The sequence below is a fragment of the Cannabis sativa genome, chromosome X (genome assembly GCF_029168945.1).
Source record: "Cannabis sativa cultivar Pink pepper isolate KNU-18-1 chromosome X, ASM2916894v1, whole genome shotgun sequence".
Taxonomy (NCBI): Eukaryota; Viridiplantae; Streptophyta; class Magnoliopsida; order Rosales; family Cannabaceae; genus Cannabis; species Cannabis sativa.
Window position 1 is genome coordinate 42,700,411 of NC_083610.1, and position 18,394 is coordinate 42,718,804.

Below are 18,394 nucleotides of genomic sequence, written 5' to 3' on the forward strand. Positions count from 1 at the left end.
ATGAAAAGTAATCTAATATCGATATAGATTTTGACAAACATTTCCTAAAGTAAATGTTTTATATTTGTCAAAAAGAAATGATTGTATTTATGTGAATACAACTAAAGAATCATTAAAAATGATTATTATTGATGCAATTTTATAGTGGGTTTTGAATACCTAAAATGAATGTAAAGGAAATTGCATTGAAACATCAAAGTATAAGAATAACAGTGAGCATGACTAATGTTATTTAAATACATGAGACATGTATTTATTGTTCATCATTCCCTGCAGAGAATGATACGAATTGAATTCAACTACTTTTAAAGATTGTTTGTATTAGTCATGTTACTATACATTGTTATTACTTGCAATGTTGAAAATTATTGCATGTGACATATATTAAAGATCAAATTTTACATACATCTTGGAGATTATGCAAAACTTGTATTCATATAATCTTTGAAATATCGTAAAAAAAATTGCTGAATAATTTCTTATAGTTTTATGGATGAACAAGTAATAAATTTTTAAGAAATTTATAATAATGTTCTACTTGTTCAACGTCATTCCCCGAAGTGAATGTAATGATTTTAAATAATCGATGACATTATTTACTACTCAAATATTTCCAGAAGAAAGTGGAAACAACCAAAAGATGAGATACCACACACAATCAAAGTGTATAAAATCTATATATCATGTGTGGAATTGAATAATAGTAGTCACGTACCTGTAGTACGGACACACTTATAATCAAGATAAAAGTATATTCGATTATTGAATAGAATGTGAATTGTACAAACTTATTGTACATTTAGAATGAATAGACATAAAATTCTATTTCAAAGAATATAGATTTCACATATATTGGCAATGCCAGAAGTAAATTAATATATACATATTTTATTATTTCTTGAAATCAATAGTTTCAAACTATTGTTGGTACAAGATATGTATAAATATAGTTACTATATAATTCAGTTTGCATATTCCCAAAAGTAAATATATAACTTACTAATATTTGTTAGTGATCCAAGATAATCAAAGTGATAAAGAATCACAAAATGATTATTTGAAAAGCTTCCTGAAGAAGTCTTACATACAATTGCTACTTTGAGTAGTAAAATATTTTTGTATGTACCTAGATGTATAACTTTTATCTAGTTATGAAAGTGATAAGAAATAACTTATTATATGTACTTATTGTACATTTAAATATATAATATATCAAGTCATGATAATTAGACTGATGAATAGTCTATTAATAAATTAGACGACTTGTTAAAAAGATACCAGGAAAAATGAATGATATATTATGGTTATATCTATTTGACCATTACAATAACATGATGAAGTTGTCATGTATTTTTTAAATTATACACATCATTGAATTGATGATAGTGATTCCTGAAGAAATATAAAGTTTGATAAACATAATAGTGACTCCTGAAGAGTGTATATGTTTTGGAGAATAATATAATTATATTATTCATGTATATAAAAATGAAACTTGTAATGATTATGTTGTAATGAATTTACATTACCTTTTGAAAGTTTCATTGAAATACAAATTATAGTGAACCTGAAGTTCATGAATTGAATTATTTTGACATGATCAATCATATGCAATAAATTGTCAAAGAATTTGACTAAATTTTGTTGAAGAACCAGAAGATTCTTCTCATTGTTACTTAATAAGGCTCAAAAGAAGAATGTGCATATATTTGCACATAAAAAATATTTAAATTATATTTCTTTAACAATCTTGAGCCATTATTAGATTTTTATTGCATAGTTTCTTATAGATGTAATAAGATTATATGATCATGCATTTACAAAATGTGTAAATTTATGTATTTCTAATTATACACGTATGACTCATTCTTAGAAATGAATTAAGTTCATAAGGATTGAACTTGAAACTGAAGTTTATTGAACCTGAAGTTCAATGTCATATAGTATATATGAGTTTAAATAAATATTGATTCATTATGATATACTGAAATCCCTACAGGTATATTAATATTATTAGATATCATAATTTTTAAAAGTTCTCTCGATCAGGGGGAGAGAAGCAGTTGGGATCGATGATAATTTTTGAAAAATGATCCTCGCACAAAGTATATAAGAACAATATAGTTCAAAATGATATATACCAACTGCAAATCAATATTATTCAAAGTTGAGTTAGAATGAGTTGAAAACGCCTGAAGCGTAAATGAACAATATATAAATTATTAGTAAATGTTCATTTGATTTGCCCTGAAGTTGTTAAATCTAGAGGTACTCATGGAGATACATTAATGTTATAAAGTATTAAAATGATAACCGTGATGAAAACGGTACTTGAAGAGACTCCCAAAAGAAGTTAGACATAACACATTTGATCATAATTGAATCCCTGAAATGATTCTATATAGGTACCTATAAATGATAAACATATTTGAAAAATATGTAATTTAAAGAGATCTCTATAAGTTATGTCAATATGGGAGGAAATTATCATTTATTGAAATTTTGTCGACAATAAATATTGAATGTGTGCATATGCAATAAACTAACATGAGATAGCAAGGATCATTGTATTAGATTTGTCGAGAATCATCGACATACATTTTGTTTTTGGCCAAAATATTATGACGCAATCCAGGCAAATTTACTCACATAAAGTGAAGTAAGACCTGTAGGGTGTGCAAATAAATATTTCTAATGAGAAATTTGCATATATGTATTTGTACATAATGAATTGTTGTACAAAGTTTGCATAGACATGAGATTGATAAAATAAGGCTTAAATATTGAGAAAATATAATCATGATTTGATTATAGCCTGGAATATATTTTATGAGGATTTATAAGCGTCACATAAATGTTGCAACAAAAGGTTATTTATTTGGAGCTCCTAATATAGTGAGAATTCGAAATAAGCCTTATCTAAAAATTCTAGAAGAATTTAATACATGTCTTACGTGATATAAATTCAAAGTTGCGTGCACTATATGACAAAGATCTTTGTATGAAATAAAGACATGTAAGTAAATTATTATTTGAAAAATACCTATGGTTGTCTATGCAATATAAATTCGTAAATTATACGTTGTGATAGACTCTTGAAGAGTTTTTGATTAATTGAAGAACAAACTTTTATTTCTTTTGTATATCGAGAAATATTATATGTATAAAGCTTGTTCATTAGTATTGAAGTCCTGAAGTACTTCATATGTATCAAGAATTATATATATGATCATTTGATATGGAAATTAAGATCATGCAATAAGATGGAACAAATATATGGTCTTGGAGTACCATCATTGTCACAAATGAAAATTTATAGTACCATTAATGTGTTATGTTCATATCTACTTGAAATTTTAAATTTTAGTATGAACAAAGTTGTGTACACACATGAATGATACAATTAGTTAGATAAAGGCTAATGTTCCACGAACCCCTCATCTATAATTTAGAAGTCCATACATACTCTGGAAGAGTTATAGAAAATATATGATCAAAGAGTGTATATGATGATATTTTGAAAGTGATAACAATAATCTTACGAGATATATTATCACCAAAAGAATTATGGATCATATGTGCATGAGGGGGAGACATATTCATGTTGCACTCTTTTTCCCTTAGCTCAGGTTTTGTCCCACTGGGTTTTCCTGGCAAGGTTTTTAACGAGGCAACTTGCAAATAGTTATGAATATGAAATATATATTGTACTCTTTTTCCCTAGCTCAGATTTTGCCTCACTGGGTTTTTCTAGCAAGGTTTTTAACGAGGCAACTGTAAATCATGTTAACATACTTGCATTTTATGAAGCAAGTAGAGAATGTGTGGGAGTGAGATCATTGACATAGCATATTCGGGAAACATATGGATTGCACTCTATAAAGAAGTATCAACACAAACAGTTCTCTATGAAGATAATACTGCTTGCATCGCTCAACTAAAATGAGGGTACATTGAAGGAGATAGAGTTAGAACACATTTCAGCAAATTCTTCTTTATACGCTTCAAGAAAATGCATATTGGTGTTCAACATATTCAATCAAGTGTTAATCTTGCAAACTTATTCACAAAGTTATTACCAACATCAACATTTGAGAAGATGGCAGACAAGATCGAAATTCGTCGATTAGAAGATCTCCACAAATGCCTAACTGAGGGGGAGTTAGTTTACACTATACTCTTTTTCCTTTGATCAAGTTTTCAACAAGATTTTTAATAAGACAGTTATTATGGACATCCAAGGGGGAGTGTTATAAATATTAATAATTATGTGGATGTCCAAATCTTTTATTTATTACCATTAATTGTAATCAACATTCCTCTTTTTCTTAGTTTCCCTTTTTCTTAGTTTCTTAATATCTCACTCTTGTATTTGTATAAATAGGGGTTCACCCCATTAGAATAAACAACTCAGAAATTCTCATTCACTTTCTCTTTCTCTCTTCATCTTCTTCTTCTTTTTTCTCATCTACTTTATATTATTTTATATTATTTTATAACAAAGTTTGAGTTTTTTTTTTATTATTTATTGTATAATTTGGGACTCGAACTCTAGACCTCTAACACACACACTCTCCTATAGTCACTTGAGCTAGTAGTTAAATTGAATTTTGAATTATTAGCTAGTGTATCTAATGGGAGTCCGACGACCAGGCACCGGTTTAGACAAACCACCACCATCGTTACCCAAAGCCTGAAGAGGAAATGAAGAGGGTCTGCCTTCCACCCTTCTAGGGGCAAGATGCAATTTCCTTGCATCCATACGTGACCTCTTAGACTAGTCAGGTAGTCGCTGGATGGGATTCGCACGAATAAAATCATCATACTTCCACTTGTGGCCACGCAGAATCGAAGTCAGTAAAGAAATGCATTCCCGTAAAGGGTGTCCGATAATACCACAATAAAAGTAAAGATCGAGTAATTGTTCATACTTTAGAGGAAATTTAAACTTTTCCTCTCCCTTAATCAAACTAACTTTCATTAGTTTAGGTAGTGGTTTTGTAATATCAATTCTAACCTGGACACGGAGAAATCTTCCCAAACAGTCCTTAGACGAGTTCTCCTCGACCTCCGTCACCGGGCCAAGGAGACACCCTAACTGTTAAAGATTTTATTACAATGGAAAAAAATCAAGATACATTACAACTCTATTGTAAAATAATACAAGGACTAAAATAAGAGATTGATTAAATATATGTTACAATATACATATATACACTACATATTGCATGTATATATATATATTTATATGAAATGTAGAAGAAGAAGATTAATAGAATACACAATATTATATAACATATATATAATATGAAGAAGAAAAAGAAGATCACTCACTCTCACAACCTCGAGTGTAGATTAGTGGGGATCACCATGACTTGAACAAGGTATTACACCTTTGTCCAAAAGATTATTGAACTCTCATGGAAATAGCTTTGGGAATTATCAAGCCTTAGGATTTTCTAGCAAGGTGCTTTCTTGATAGAAAACTTCTTATCTCTTACTCTCAAATGAGCACCATAGACCTCCTTTATATAATGTTTAGGATATCACCATTTGAAATTCAAAATTCATAAGTCATAACCTCCATGGATGTTATGGACTCAATAAAGATATGTAACTCATGCACACCATAACTCTTATAGAATTAAGAATTTCAAATTAAGATGTGTAACATCTTTTTACACTCTTAATGTTGGTGATAATGGTGGAGGTTACTCATAGTAACAAGTAACTCCCCAAATGTTACAAAAAGATGACAACTAATATACATTGTCATATGTTACATTTTATTAGTTTATTACACATATTTAATCTATATATTATATTATTTAATAATAATATAACAATCCACCACTAGATTAAATATTCTCTTTAGTAACAAACTTGTAACTTTTGTAACATTTATTTAATCAATCAAAAAATATTATATCAAAATATAACATTCCCCCACTTTGATTGACTGAATACACACTTTCAAATAGGTCTTGCTTAAGTGCATTAGGTAAAATGTCTTTCGACTTGAATTTCACCTTAGTGTAGTTACCACAAAGTTTGATGAAATTTTGATTGCCGTAGCATTGAACCACTATTCCTTTAGTTCAAACCGGTGATAACACACACACCCTTGCTAATGCTCACTTGAGACCACATGTCTCGCTCTTGCACCGTTAATGGCCATGTGTAAAATTCCAATTCATGGACTCTCTAGAGAATACTCCCAATTCTCATAAGAGGCGGCACCACCTCTAGACCATATAGGTGGAGTTTTAGTGTCTCACCACTCTTTAGACACTTCTTAAGCTTAAGTGAGTTTTCTTAAGCTTAAGCTCCATTGAAAAACCTTTCGATTTTAACCCTCAATTTTCACATGTACTCATTCATAGATGGGACAATTGAGTGCCATATTCACTCTATTGACTTGTTATTACTTATTGAACTTAAGACTATATTTTTACTAGTTTTAAGATAGGTTACCATCAATGAGAAAAACACTAAGGGAGTTTAGGTCCCATCCCTCAAAAATTCATACTTTAATCTTGTACAGAGATTAAGCGATTTGTTATAACCTCTCACTATTAATTCCATGTGAATCATGCTTGCCAAAATATAGTGTTCACTTTGTGACCACTTTTCTCCTTAAGTACTTAAGCTTTGAAAATTCAATCATAAAAGATTATTTTTCACACAACTCAAATTCTCAATAATTTTGATACCAAGCATATCAAAATAAAACACTAATTTAGACACCAAACATGTCTAAATTACACTTTATTTTGAGACACCAAAAATGTCTTAAACTTTTCACATAGAGTATCACTCCCACACTTTCACATTTCACTATCAAGACAATATCTTGATTTTAAAATATAAAAGACCACTTTGTCTCTATAACTCTTTTAATTAATTTCTTTTGAAATTATTTTCACTAAACTTTGACATTAAATAGTCAAAATTTTCACACATGCACATAGCCAAACTTGATTTAAAATTGGAATTCAAAATCAAATAAATTAATCAACAATGTCTCAACACATTTTGATTAAATTTGTGGCTCACCCCTACATTTCTAGCATAAAGTGTATATAAAATATCACTTTTGTGTATTTCCTTGAAATGACTTTTTAAGGTCACCTTAAAAAATATCATTTGACATTTTTAGTTTTCTCAACAAAACTAAAATGTCAAACTCACATTACTACTCATAAAATAATGTGATTATTTTTACCATAATTTTAAAGTTATCTCCTTAATGAGATTAACCCAAATATTATACCAAAGTTAACAAAATTCTCATCAATTTTGTTCACCACTTTGATTATTTAAGATTCAAAATTGCTCTCCAAGTTTGTTATCTTTTCACAATTTTTGAATCCACCATGATTCACTTTGATTTGAGTCTAAAATTGCTCTTCCAATTTATGACTCATTTCATAAGTTTAGATCAACTACTTTTGATCTATTTGTTCTTACTATGAGAAGACAATTCTCATAAATGTAACTCTCATAGTTCATTTTTTTTAATCTCATAAAATGAGATAATTATCACTTTAATTTCTCAAAGAATGTAACTTCTCACAAGTTAAGAATTCTTTTCTCAAAATCACTAGTGAAAAAGAATTTCAAATTCTCTTTATTCACAATATATATGAAATAATAATCTCCACATCAATAGTAATAAACACTATTATATTACTATCAACATTATTATCATACTATGTATAACTCATATATTAATATTGTGACAGTCAGTAGTCCCGTGATCCGTAAGGAGAAATACCGGGTAAACTGTGCAATCCCACATCGCCTGGGGAAGATCAAGTGGGATGATTCTGAGACTGTGTAGGTATGGGACTACACAGTTGAAGAGGGCTTAAATGGATTGATTGGTACTACCTATATCAGCAAGGTGCATCTTGTTTTTCGGTAGCCCATCACGAAAGAACTCCACAGTTAAGCGAGCTTGACCTGGGAGTAATTTCAGGATGGGTGACCTCCTGGGAAGTTTTCCCAGGAAGCGTGCGAGTGAGGACAAAGCATGCTGGAAACACTCGTGTTGGTCTGTAGGGTCAGTCATCAGTCCATGAAGCAACCAGAGTGACGTACCCGTGTATAAGAGCCATTAGTCCGTGGGTGTAAGGGCCTAATGGAGGCTTGAAGCGGGGACGTTACAAAATGGTATCAGAGCCTTGACCCAGCCGGAAGTGTGGTCGACGAGGACGTCGGACCCCGTAAGGGGGGGTGATTGTGACAGTCAGTAGTCCCGTGATCCGTAAGGGGAAATACCGGGTAAGCTGTGCAATCCCACATCGCCTGGGGAAGGTCAAGTGGGATGATTCTGAGACTGTGTAGGTATGGGACTACACAGTTGAAGAGGGCTTAAATGGATTGATTGGTGCTACCTATATCAACAAGGTGCATCTTGTTTTTCGGTAGCCCATCACGAAAGAACTCCACAGTTAAGCGAGCTTGACCTGGGAGTAATTTCAGGATGGGTGACCTCCTGGGAAGTTTTCCCAGGAAGCGTGCGAGTGAGGACAAAGCATGCTGGAAACACTCGTGTTGGTCTGTAGGATCAGTCATCAGTCCATGAAGCAGCCAGAGTGACGTACCCGTGTATAAGAGTCATTAGTCCGTGGGTGTAAGGGCCCAATGGAGGCTTGAAGCGGGGATGTTACAAATATAATATGTATGTTACTAATTAACCTCTCATATGTAACATACACATAATATCAATTATTAAATTCACAAATACATATGTTACATATCTCATATATATATATAACATATATACTATAATATACATATAAAATAATAAATCACATAATATTTACCATCATGCTCACCCATGAATGACTTTCACATAAAATCTCTTATCCTTGTATTCTCAAAATCTTGATTTATCTCCTCTTCCATTGAAAATGGATAAGCTTTTGATTGTTAGAGATTTTATTACAATGGAAGAAAATCAAGATACATTACAACTCTATTGTAAAATAATACAAGGACTAAAATAAGAGATTGATTAAATATATGTTACAATATACATATATACACTACATATTGCATGTATATATATATATGAAAGGTAGAAGAAGAAGATTAATAGAATACACAATATTATATAACATATATATAATATGAAGAAGAAAAAGAAGATCACTCACTCTCACATCCTCGAGTGTAGATTAGTGGGGATCACCATGACTTGAACAATGTATTACACCTTTGTCCAAAAGCTTATTTCCCCTATCTCTAAGCACTAAGGGAACTCTCATGGAAATAGCTTTGGAAATTATCAAGCCTTAGGGTTTCTAGCAAGGTGCTTTCTTGATAGAAAACTTCTTATCTCTTACTCTCAAATGAGCACCATAGACCTCCTTTATATAGTGTTTAGGATATCACCATTTGAAATTCAAAATTCATAAGTCATAACCTCCATGCATGTTATGGACTCAATAAAGATATGTAACTGATGCACACCATAACTCCTATAGAATTAAGAATTTCAAATTAAGATGTGTAACATCTTTTTACACTCTTAATGTTGGTGATAATGGTGGAGGTTACTCATAGTAACAAGTAAGTCTCCAAATGTTACAAAAAGATGACAGCTAATATACATTGTCATATGTTACATTTTATTAGTTTATTACACATATTTAATCTATATATTATATTATTTAATAATAATATAACACTAACTCCCTTCCCATCTTGACGGTCATACAAGAAATAAGAACAAGATGTATTTGAACCCAGAATTTGACTATATCAAAAGCCAACGAGAGATAATCACCCACACCCGAAGGGACCTCCAAAGCCAAGAGTTAATGTTCAAGCAACCACGGTCCACCGCCGAAAACCTTTCGTTTGTCCTTTAGATCCAAAAATCTAAACAAAATCAAATTATTTCCCACGACCTTGACAGTCACTGAACCATTAATTTTCAGAAAACCTTGATACATTGCGACATGTGCTCTCTTGAAACAACTTTGGATGAGATCAACTTTCTCACTAAGGTTCAATCAACAATATCTTGTTCAACGTCAACGAAAGCTGCCTCAAGATCACCATCGATAATATCATCATCATTATCATCACAATTAAAAGAATCATTCAAAGTCGCCCATTCATCACGATCCATGATGAGTAGAAGCCGCTTCAATAGTCGGACCTCAAAACTCTAGAAAGCAGGGGAAGAAATCGGTCACAAGTACCGAAAGTCTAGAGAGAGATTTTTTTTTTTTAAAAAAAAAAATTACGTATCTTTTACACACAATAATATACTTAGTTATAATTTTTTTAAGGGAGTCTTAAATTAAAGTCTTTTAAGAGCATTTTCAATCGAAAGCTATAAATGTGATGTATTGATATTTTTTAAAATATTTTGCTAAAATTTAACTCCAATAATGATGTAAATTGTGTGCCAAATTAGGCTCAAATTAAAAATTGTGCCAAATTTGGGACAAAAAATAGCATGAACCAAGTTTTAACCCACAGTAAAATTAACATTAAAATAGGATGAGTAATTAGATTTTATATTGTTATACGTAAAATATATTTGTATACAAGAAAATTAACATTAACATTTTATTCTTTTTTCTTAGATTGGATGGATCCAATCCGATCCAATACATAATGGACCTAAAATATTAGATGGATCCGATCCGATCTAAAAAAAATACTAGGCCTAAAATATTGGATAAGCCCAAATTAAACCAATAAGTATATATAAAATACATCTAATGGATAAAACTGATCAAATCCAACATCTAATGGATATTAGATCAATTGTATGTCTGAAATTAATTAGATCGGATCGGATGATAAAATTTAACATCCAATATATAATTGGATCGAATTTGAATAGGTCTAAAAACATTGAATATGGTCCAATAAACACCTCTACTTCTAACCTATATTATTGATTCTAATAATCTAGAAATTAAAAAGAATTAGAAGCAAACAAATAAGCATAATTAGAAGCATTTTTTCCATCTTATTTTTATGGGAAATTTGCGGCAAAAGTCCCCAAAAAGTTCACGTTGATGCAGATTAGTCCCCAAGCTCCAAAAATAGCGGCAATAGTCCTCAAGGTCACACTTTTTATTTGTCCGTTGGTCTCCAAGTTAACAGATCTGTTAAACCTAATTCAAATGCCACGTGTCGAAATATTATTGGTGGGTATTATTATTTTAATTTAAAAAAATAAAAATAAAAATAAATAAATAATTTTTTTAAAAAATCTTTTTTTCTTTTTCTTTTTCTTTTTTTTTTCTTTTCTTTTTTTCTTTTTCTTTCTTTTCTTCTTCGTCTTCTTCGTTTTCTTCTTCTTCAACCCAACCCCAACCAGCCACCGGAGCACCACCACGACCCCACGGCCAGCCCTAACCCCACTCCAGCCCCGACCCCACGACCCCAACCACAACCTCCGACCAAATAAAAATAAAAATGATTTTGTTTTTTTTCTTTACTTCTTTTTGTTTTTTCTCGAATAAACCATTCCTCGAATCCCATCCAGATCTGCAACAAAACCCATGGGTTTATAAAACCCTAGAACACGAGGTTCAGAATACAGAGCAATATTCGTAATTCCTTTCTCCAAAAGCTGATCTATTAATCTCTCCATAACCGCTTTACCCAAACTGAAACCCTGAAACGAAGGATCGACGACAACGTCCCAAATAATCGCGTTGAAAACTCTGTCTCCGGTTGCTTTGGCGAACGCGACTGGTCGTTGAGTTTTCTCATACTCGATCCAGAGAAGTGTGTCGGTGTTTTCGAGTGCGATTCTGATATTGTCTGTGTCGCGTTTGGGGAATCCGACGGCGACGAAGACTTTGTTGAGGTTGTCGAGGTTGAGATCTGACGGTGTACAGCGGAGGATGAACCCTCGGGAGTTGAGGTCTTTGTCGGAGATGGAGTAGTTCTTGTTGAAGGAGAAGGGTTGGGATTGGGATGTGACGGCGGCGACGGTGGTTTTAGGACGGAGTAATGTGGCGGAGGAGGAATGAAGGGCTGGCCGTGGGGTCGTGGTGGTGCTCCGGTGGCTGGTTGGGGTTAGGTTGAAGAAGAAGAAAACGAAGAAGACGAAGAAGAAAAGAAAGAAAAAGAGAAAAAGAAAAGAAAAGAAAAAAAAGAAAAAGAAAAAAAGAATTTTTTTTTAAAATTATTTATTTATTTTTATTTTTATTTTATAAAATTAAAATAATAATACTCACCAATAATATTTCGACACGTGGCATTTGAATTGGGTTTAACAGATCTGTTAACTTGGAGACCAACGGACAAATAAAAAGTGTGACATTGAGGACTATTGCCGCTATTTTTGGAGCTTAGGGACTAATCTGCATCAACGTGAATTTTTTGGAGACTTTTGCCGCAAATTTTCCTATTTTTATCAATAGTACAAAGCTTAGTCATTCAACCAACAAAGCATCATTAACCAAATTCATAGAGATATTATTATGTGACTTTCCAATCTATAGTGAATACAACATTTATTTATGCTTTTTTAGCCAAGAAGCTTGGAAAGTCCTTTATTACCCATTTGAATATCTTTGTTGAACATCAATTTCTTCAAATAGAGTGACTTGTGATAGAATTTTTAGTAGGACAAAGAGAATTAGTAGAATTCTTTTAAAATTCTTCTCTTGTTTTGTCCATTAGGATGGTTATCCTTGTCCACTACATGCCTTAAGAGAGTACTATGTTTTATCTCTTCCACAATTCTATTTCTTAACACTATGTTTGGTAGAAGGGAGAGAAGGAGAGGGATAGAGGCAGGGCCGGCCCAAATATTTTGGGGACTTTGTGCAAAATTTTAAAATTGGGCTTTTTAGAAAGAAAAAAAAAAAAAGAAAAAAAAAAACATGTATATTAAAATTACAATTCTATTTCTAGCATTTTTTTTAAGATTCGTTCATAAATTTTTTATTTATGTATATATAATAGGAAAAAAAAAGAGAAAAAAATAGACCTTTTCTTTAAAAAAAAAAAAGAACAAAAATTGGGCCTTAAAAAAATGGGAGCCTTTGCAATGGGGCCGGCCCTAGATAGAGAGATTGGAGAATTCTTTTGTTTGGCAAGAGGGAGAGAAGAAGGGAGAAGAGAGATGGAAGGAGAGGGTTTCCCTCCAAACACATTATTTTTAATCCCTCTTAACATGAGGAAATTTAAGAAAAAGACAAAAAAAAATTATACAAAATATCTTTTCTACCCTTAAAAAAATAATATATAATTATATTAAAAATGATAAAATAATAATTTAATATTTATTATACTCTCCATCCTTCCATATATACTCCTAACACCAAACAATACAAAAGAGAACAAATATCCTCTCCATCTCTCCTACTCCCCATCCTTTCTACACTCTCCATCCATTCTACTCTCTCCTTCCTACCAAACATAGTGATTTTTCAACATTGCAAAGTTACTTTGATTTTGAATTACCTTCAAGGAGTATTTTTTCTTTTTTTTCTTACTACTTTTGAAAAGTAATTTCCACACTTGAAGAATTCTCCTCCTATAACTATTCTCCTCCTATAACTTTTACTTGGGAATGAATAGACATTAAATTGTTGATAATAACTTGAACCTCATGAATTTGAGTCAACGAGTATTTTCTCATAAATGAATAGTATATGCTTTCAAGTTTCAACATATAAGTTCATCTCATTACAACCTTCACAACCCCATAATTATCAGTCTATATTGAATTCAAATATACATAAGATCTTCAATGTAATCAAGATAAATTAATAAAGAGGAACTTAGATTTATGATCAATCCTTACATTTCTATAGTACCTACCCACAAATACTACTTGTTGAATTTCTCTATACATTATAATCTTCATTTATACGACTCTATAATCTTTATATGGATTTCTATTATGTTGGCCTGGCTTAGATATATCATATGTATTGTATTGTCATAAAAATAAACTAAACATTTCAGCCTAAATAAATAGAGAAAGGAACATAAATTTCCTTTCTTGAAGTCCAATCTCCATGCCCTTTGGTTTTTGAGGCAACTTCAGCCTGGATTACCTTTCACAAAGCGACAAAGAGATGGACGACTGCCAAAATGAGCTCTGGGTCGCCACACAGCATTGGCTGGGGCAAGTTTCATCGAGGACTTGGTGGGATTCGAACCTGACGAGGAAAAGCATCCCTACCAATACACTATCCAAGCAAATGTTTATTATTTCTTCTTTTCAATAACTATCCAAACAAACATTTACTACCAAAGTAAATGTTAACATAAATTTCAATAAGCCAAAGTGTAAAAATACAATACAATGCTTTTATCAAACTCACTAGCTATACTTTTAAAAAAGACAAAGGAATCACAAGCTTGGTTTCATTATATATACTATTTGTTGCCCGGCCTATTTCTGAAATTAAGGAATTAGTATACAAAATCATACTCAATTAAACATTAGATGACATTACATAAGTAACATAATAAGACCATATTTCACACTTCTTAATTATAAAAAAAACTGTTCTGAAATAATCTTCAAACTCTATATGGGTTTCTTATTCATTTCCTGCAAAAATGAAAAATTCTTCTGAAAACATTTAATCTATTTCTATTCTTCTTAACTTACTGTTGTTCCCCGGATTATGTTGTAAATTGGTTAGTTTGATTAATGAAGTTTCTTTCTTGATCAAAAGAAAAAAAAAACTTACTGTTGTTCCTTTTCGTAACTATGAAAACCAAAACCGAGTGTGTCTTCACCTAATGAACATGAATAAATGTTGGATCTGCTTTTAACTCCCTCTATAAAATGTAATAGTTAACCACTTTGGATTCCAAAAAACAAAGACAGCATATATTAAAACCAAGACAAAAATGAAGTATTTTCGCAAGTCATCTCTTACTTCCTAGTTCTTCAGCCCAGCACCAGAACATAGATCTCATGCCCTAATGTAAGAGAACCTACATTTCTGTTTTTCTTTATCTGCTGTGGCTAAAAGTAAGAACCAGATCTGATTTTTCTCTATTTTCCCAAGATTAAAAAGTAACCAGAACACATGACTGAGATAATTAAACATAGTAAAAAATATACCACTACTGGCTAATGGAAACTAGCATTATGTATCCCAATTTACGTAAATGCTCACTATTTGTTCTGCTCTAAGATGAGTAACATGTAAAAATGTTTCACCCATAAAACCAAAAAAAGGCCTCCTTCAACTTATGGTCCAGTCAAACAGACCAGAAAAAGACAAATCCTATTATCAGCCTAAATATGGATTGACATGACCATAAAATCCATATGCATTTCTTAATGTGAGCAGGCTTCCCATGATTTCAAGCAACACCTATAATTCTAATGTATGATTAGATACAAAACCAAAGTTCCTATGTACAGTAACGTATTCACACTAGTCACTAAAGGTAACGATCACATTTACTTCACCCTATAAATTAGAACCACATGAATTGTTTTATAGAACCACCATGAAGCCAGAAGAAAAACAGTCCTTAAATTGATACCAGAGACTTAATAAAGATTCTTTCTCAATTCAGGCTGCAGAAAAGGATTAAGATACAATGTGCTACAATTTTCCAAAAATGTCATCATGGGAGGGGGAAAACTGGAAAAGTTTACTAACATGATCCTTTAGTTAATGAAGTGAGAGCACAACAAGACACAGAAAAACCTATATAAACAGAATACAAAATAAGGTTGAGTTGAAGACATCAAAACTCACCTAGTTAATAAACAAGCATCTGACATCTTCATCAAAGGCTCATGAGGCATCCTAACAAGGTATGAATGTATTGCCAAAAAATTGGTGGATTTCATCTCAGAGACTCATGACGGTTTTAGCATTTACTATAAACCTTCATTCTACAATTACACATTACATAAGGACACAAAGATTGGTTCTTAAGAAAATAATTCACGGAGGTTACCTCATTGCAAATCATTCCTATTTCATAAGGACCTGATCCCTACTAACTAAAAGGCTGCAGAATATGCAGCTGGTTCTTCTAAAAGAGCCACAATCGTAAGAGTCATAATAAACTCAAATGAACAAATATAGCTCAAGGTATCAAGCTTTCTTCAAATTCAAGAATGTAAACATTAAAGTATAAATGCATGAATAGCATACAGTATAAAATTCAGACAAAGAACTATACATCTGCAAGTATTAAGACCAAAAAAGAAAAGAAACAGCAAGCAACTCAAACTAAAATTTAATCAACATATACACAAACTATAATCTAATTAACATACACACAAGTAAGAACAAAGATAAATGCAGTAAATAAGAAACAAAATCAACAACCTAAAGGTCACCCCTTTAGAGAAAATAACGGTAAGGTGCTAATACCCATCTGGATTTGCATCAGTAAAGTTCCACAAACCATTTACTTATTCAAACATTTTGCTTCTCAAAAGCAAGTTAAAGACACAAATGTAAAAAAAAATACTAACTTTCTACACGCGTAACAATAAGAAAGAAAAAACCAAAAGACAATTTAAGCAAAGGTAACAACAAGAGCAGAAAATTTATTTTCTTCTTTCCACATGGAAAATTAAGCATTCAATTTTCTGAACGTAAATACAGTACAACATGAGAGCAACTGAGAAATTCTCTTTGATTTTGCATAAACACATTAAACTTAACAGTAATTGCAAGTTCTCTATTTCAATTTCTACATACAAAAGTAGCAACAACAACAACAATAACACATTGGTTACGGTTGTAAAATATATAACAAACCTCAAAATTCGAAAATTCAAGCAGAGTGATTAAGGAGACAATGCTGTGAGCCTTGCCTCGAAAACGAATCCCCTGCTGAGACCATCCCCACTACCGGGCACACCATCTATCCATCTCCAATCCCCTTTGCCGGAGCAGTAATCCCACAAGGCCAATCTTCCGACCCTTTTCGCCGAAAAGCAAACCCTATCTCCTCCACCAAACACCTTAAACTTACTCGATTCCTGAAAACACCTAAACATATCCAATGGCATCCGACCCGCTTCGTCCCAATCCAAACTCTCCAAATCCAATCTCAAAATCAATATAGTCGAACACGACGAGTTCAAAGAGAACGAAGATTTCAACCCACCAACCATAAGGATTCGGTTCCCATTTCCCCTAACCAAACGAGGTCTTTTCAAGATATCAAACACGTCACCCCACTCGTGTCTCTCGAGCCGATTCCATGTCTGCGAATTCTTCATCTTCGCAATTGTGCACGAGAAAAGCTTCCACTGGCTTCTCCACGGCGAACCAACATCGCAAAGAGCGTAAACCGAGTCAGAAACCAGAATAGGGCTTCTAGGTTTCGACGGCAAATTCGAAGAAAAGCTCAGCCATTGATTCGAACCCGAAAAGCAATAAAGCGCAGCGAGCTCAGTCAAAACCATGACTCGACTCGCCGAATCGACAAGAACCGAACCATGACGAGACCAGGCCGAACCCAGCTGAGGCAAAACCCGAAACTGTCGAGTCAAAGGGTTACATACAAGAAGCGACTTGCTGAGACCCGGAGACAAGTCCGGCGAGTCTCCCCATAGGTAAACGAGTCCGAGGGAAGATGCAACCGGGTGGAGAGAACGGAATGGGAGGAAGTCGAGGTTGAATCTGAGCCACTGGTTCTGATCGGGGTCAAAGACGTGGAGACCGGGATGAGATGATTGGTGGAGGCGGTGGGCGTGGTGGTGGTGGTGGTGAGGTGGTCGGAGAGCGAGGAGATGAAGCGAAGAGGTGGCGGAGATGAGATGAAGGAAGCAAGGTGAGGTGAGGACTTGGTTGAAGAGCTTACAGACGGAGCGACAGATCATGATCTGACGGAGGGGAAGAGCTGAGAATATCTGGTGCAGAGTATCCTGAGGAAGACGGTAGATCGGCGGCGCGTCCATTTCACTCGCCGTGGTACCGTACAACATCCGATGTTAGAGAGAGAAAAAGAGAAGGATTGATAGGGAAACTATGTGGTGGAGTTGTCGTAGTAGGGGTAGACGAGTCCGGTATTTTCGTAATTTCACTTAATTTCGATTTGGATTACGGTTGCAAAGGCCCATAATGAGGCCCAATATAAACGAGGCCCTAAATTCGGAAGCCCATATGAGATTATTTCATAAAATACCAAAAATGATAAAAGAATACATTTTTACGGATTTTAACTTTTTGTTTTACAAAAATATAAGATGTTATTTTTTTGGTTGGTTTCAAAATAGTATTGTTTTCACGTTGTTGCTGTACGAAAGCGATGTAAAAACAAAGTCTCTCATATACTATTTTTTGACTGTTTTTTTTAAATTTACGGTTTGAGTTGCTCCGGTAGTTTCAATGTGAATTGCTATGTGGATTTTGGTTGTGATTTAGGTTGCTCTGTTGATTGTTATGTGGGTTGCTAT

At 32.9% G+C, this 18,394-nt stretch overlaps 2 protein-coding genes across 2 annotated transcripts; both read right to left on the reverse strand.

The window, feature by feature from the left end:
• Positions 1-10,473: 10,473 nt before the first annotated feature.
• LOC133032171 (GCN5-related N-acetyltransferase 1, chloroplastic-like) lies at positions 10,474-14,136 on the reverse strand. The gene is made up of 2 exons (XM_061106037.1): positions 14,055-14,136; positions 10,474-12,132 (listed from the first exon to the last, which is right to left on the reverse strand). The coding sequence occupies exons 1-2, from the start codon at positions 14,134-14,136 to the stop codon at positions 11,471-11,473; spliced, it is 744 nt and encodes a 247-aa protein (XP_060962020.1). The 3' UTR covers positions 10,474-11,470.
• On the reverse strand, positions 13,761-17,988 carry LOC115713040 (SKP1-interacting partner 15). The gene is made up of 2 exons (XM_030641518.2): positions 16,749-17,988; positions 13,761-14,189 (listed from the first exon to the last, which is right to left on the reverse strand). The coding sequence occupies exon 1, from the start codon at positions 17,921-17,923 to the stop codon at positions 16,778-16,780; it is 1,146 nt and encodes a 381-aa protein (XP_030497378.1). The 5' UTR covers positions 17,924-17,988; the 3' UTR covers positions 13,761-14,189; positions 16,749-16,777.
• Positions 17,989-18,394: the final 406 nt, after the last annotated feature.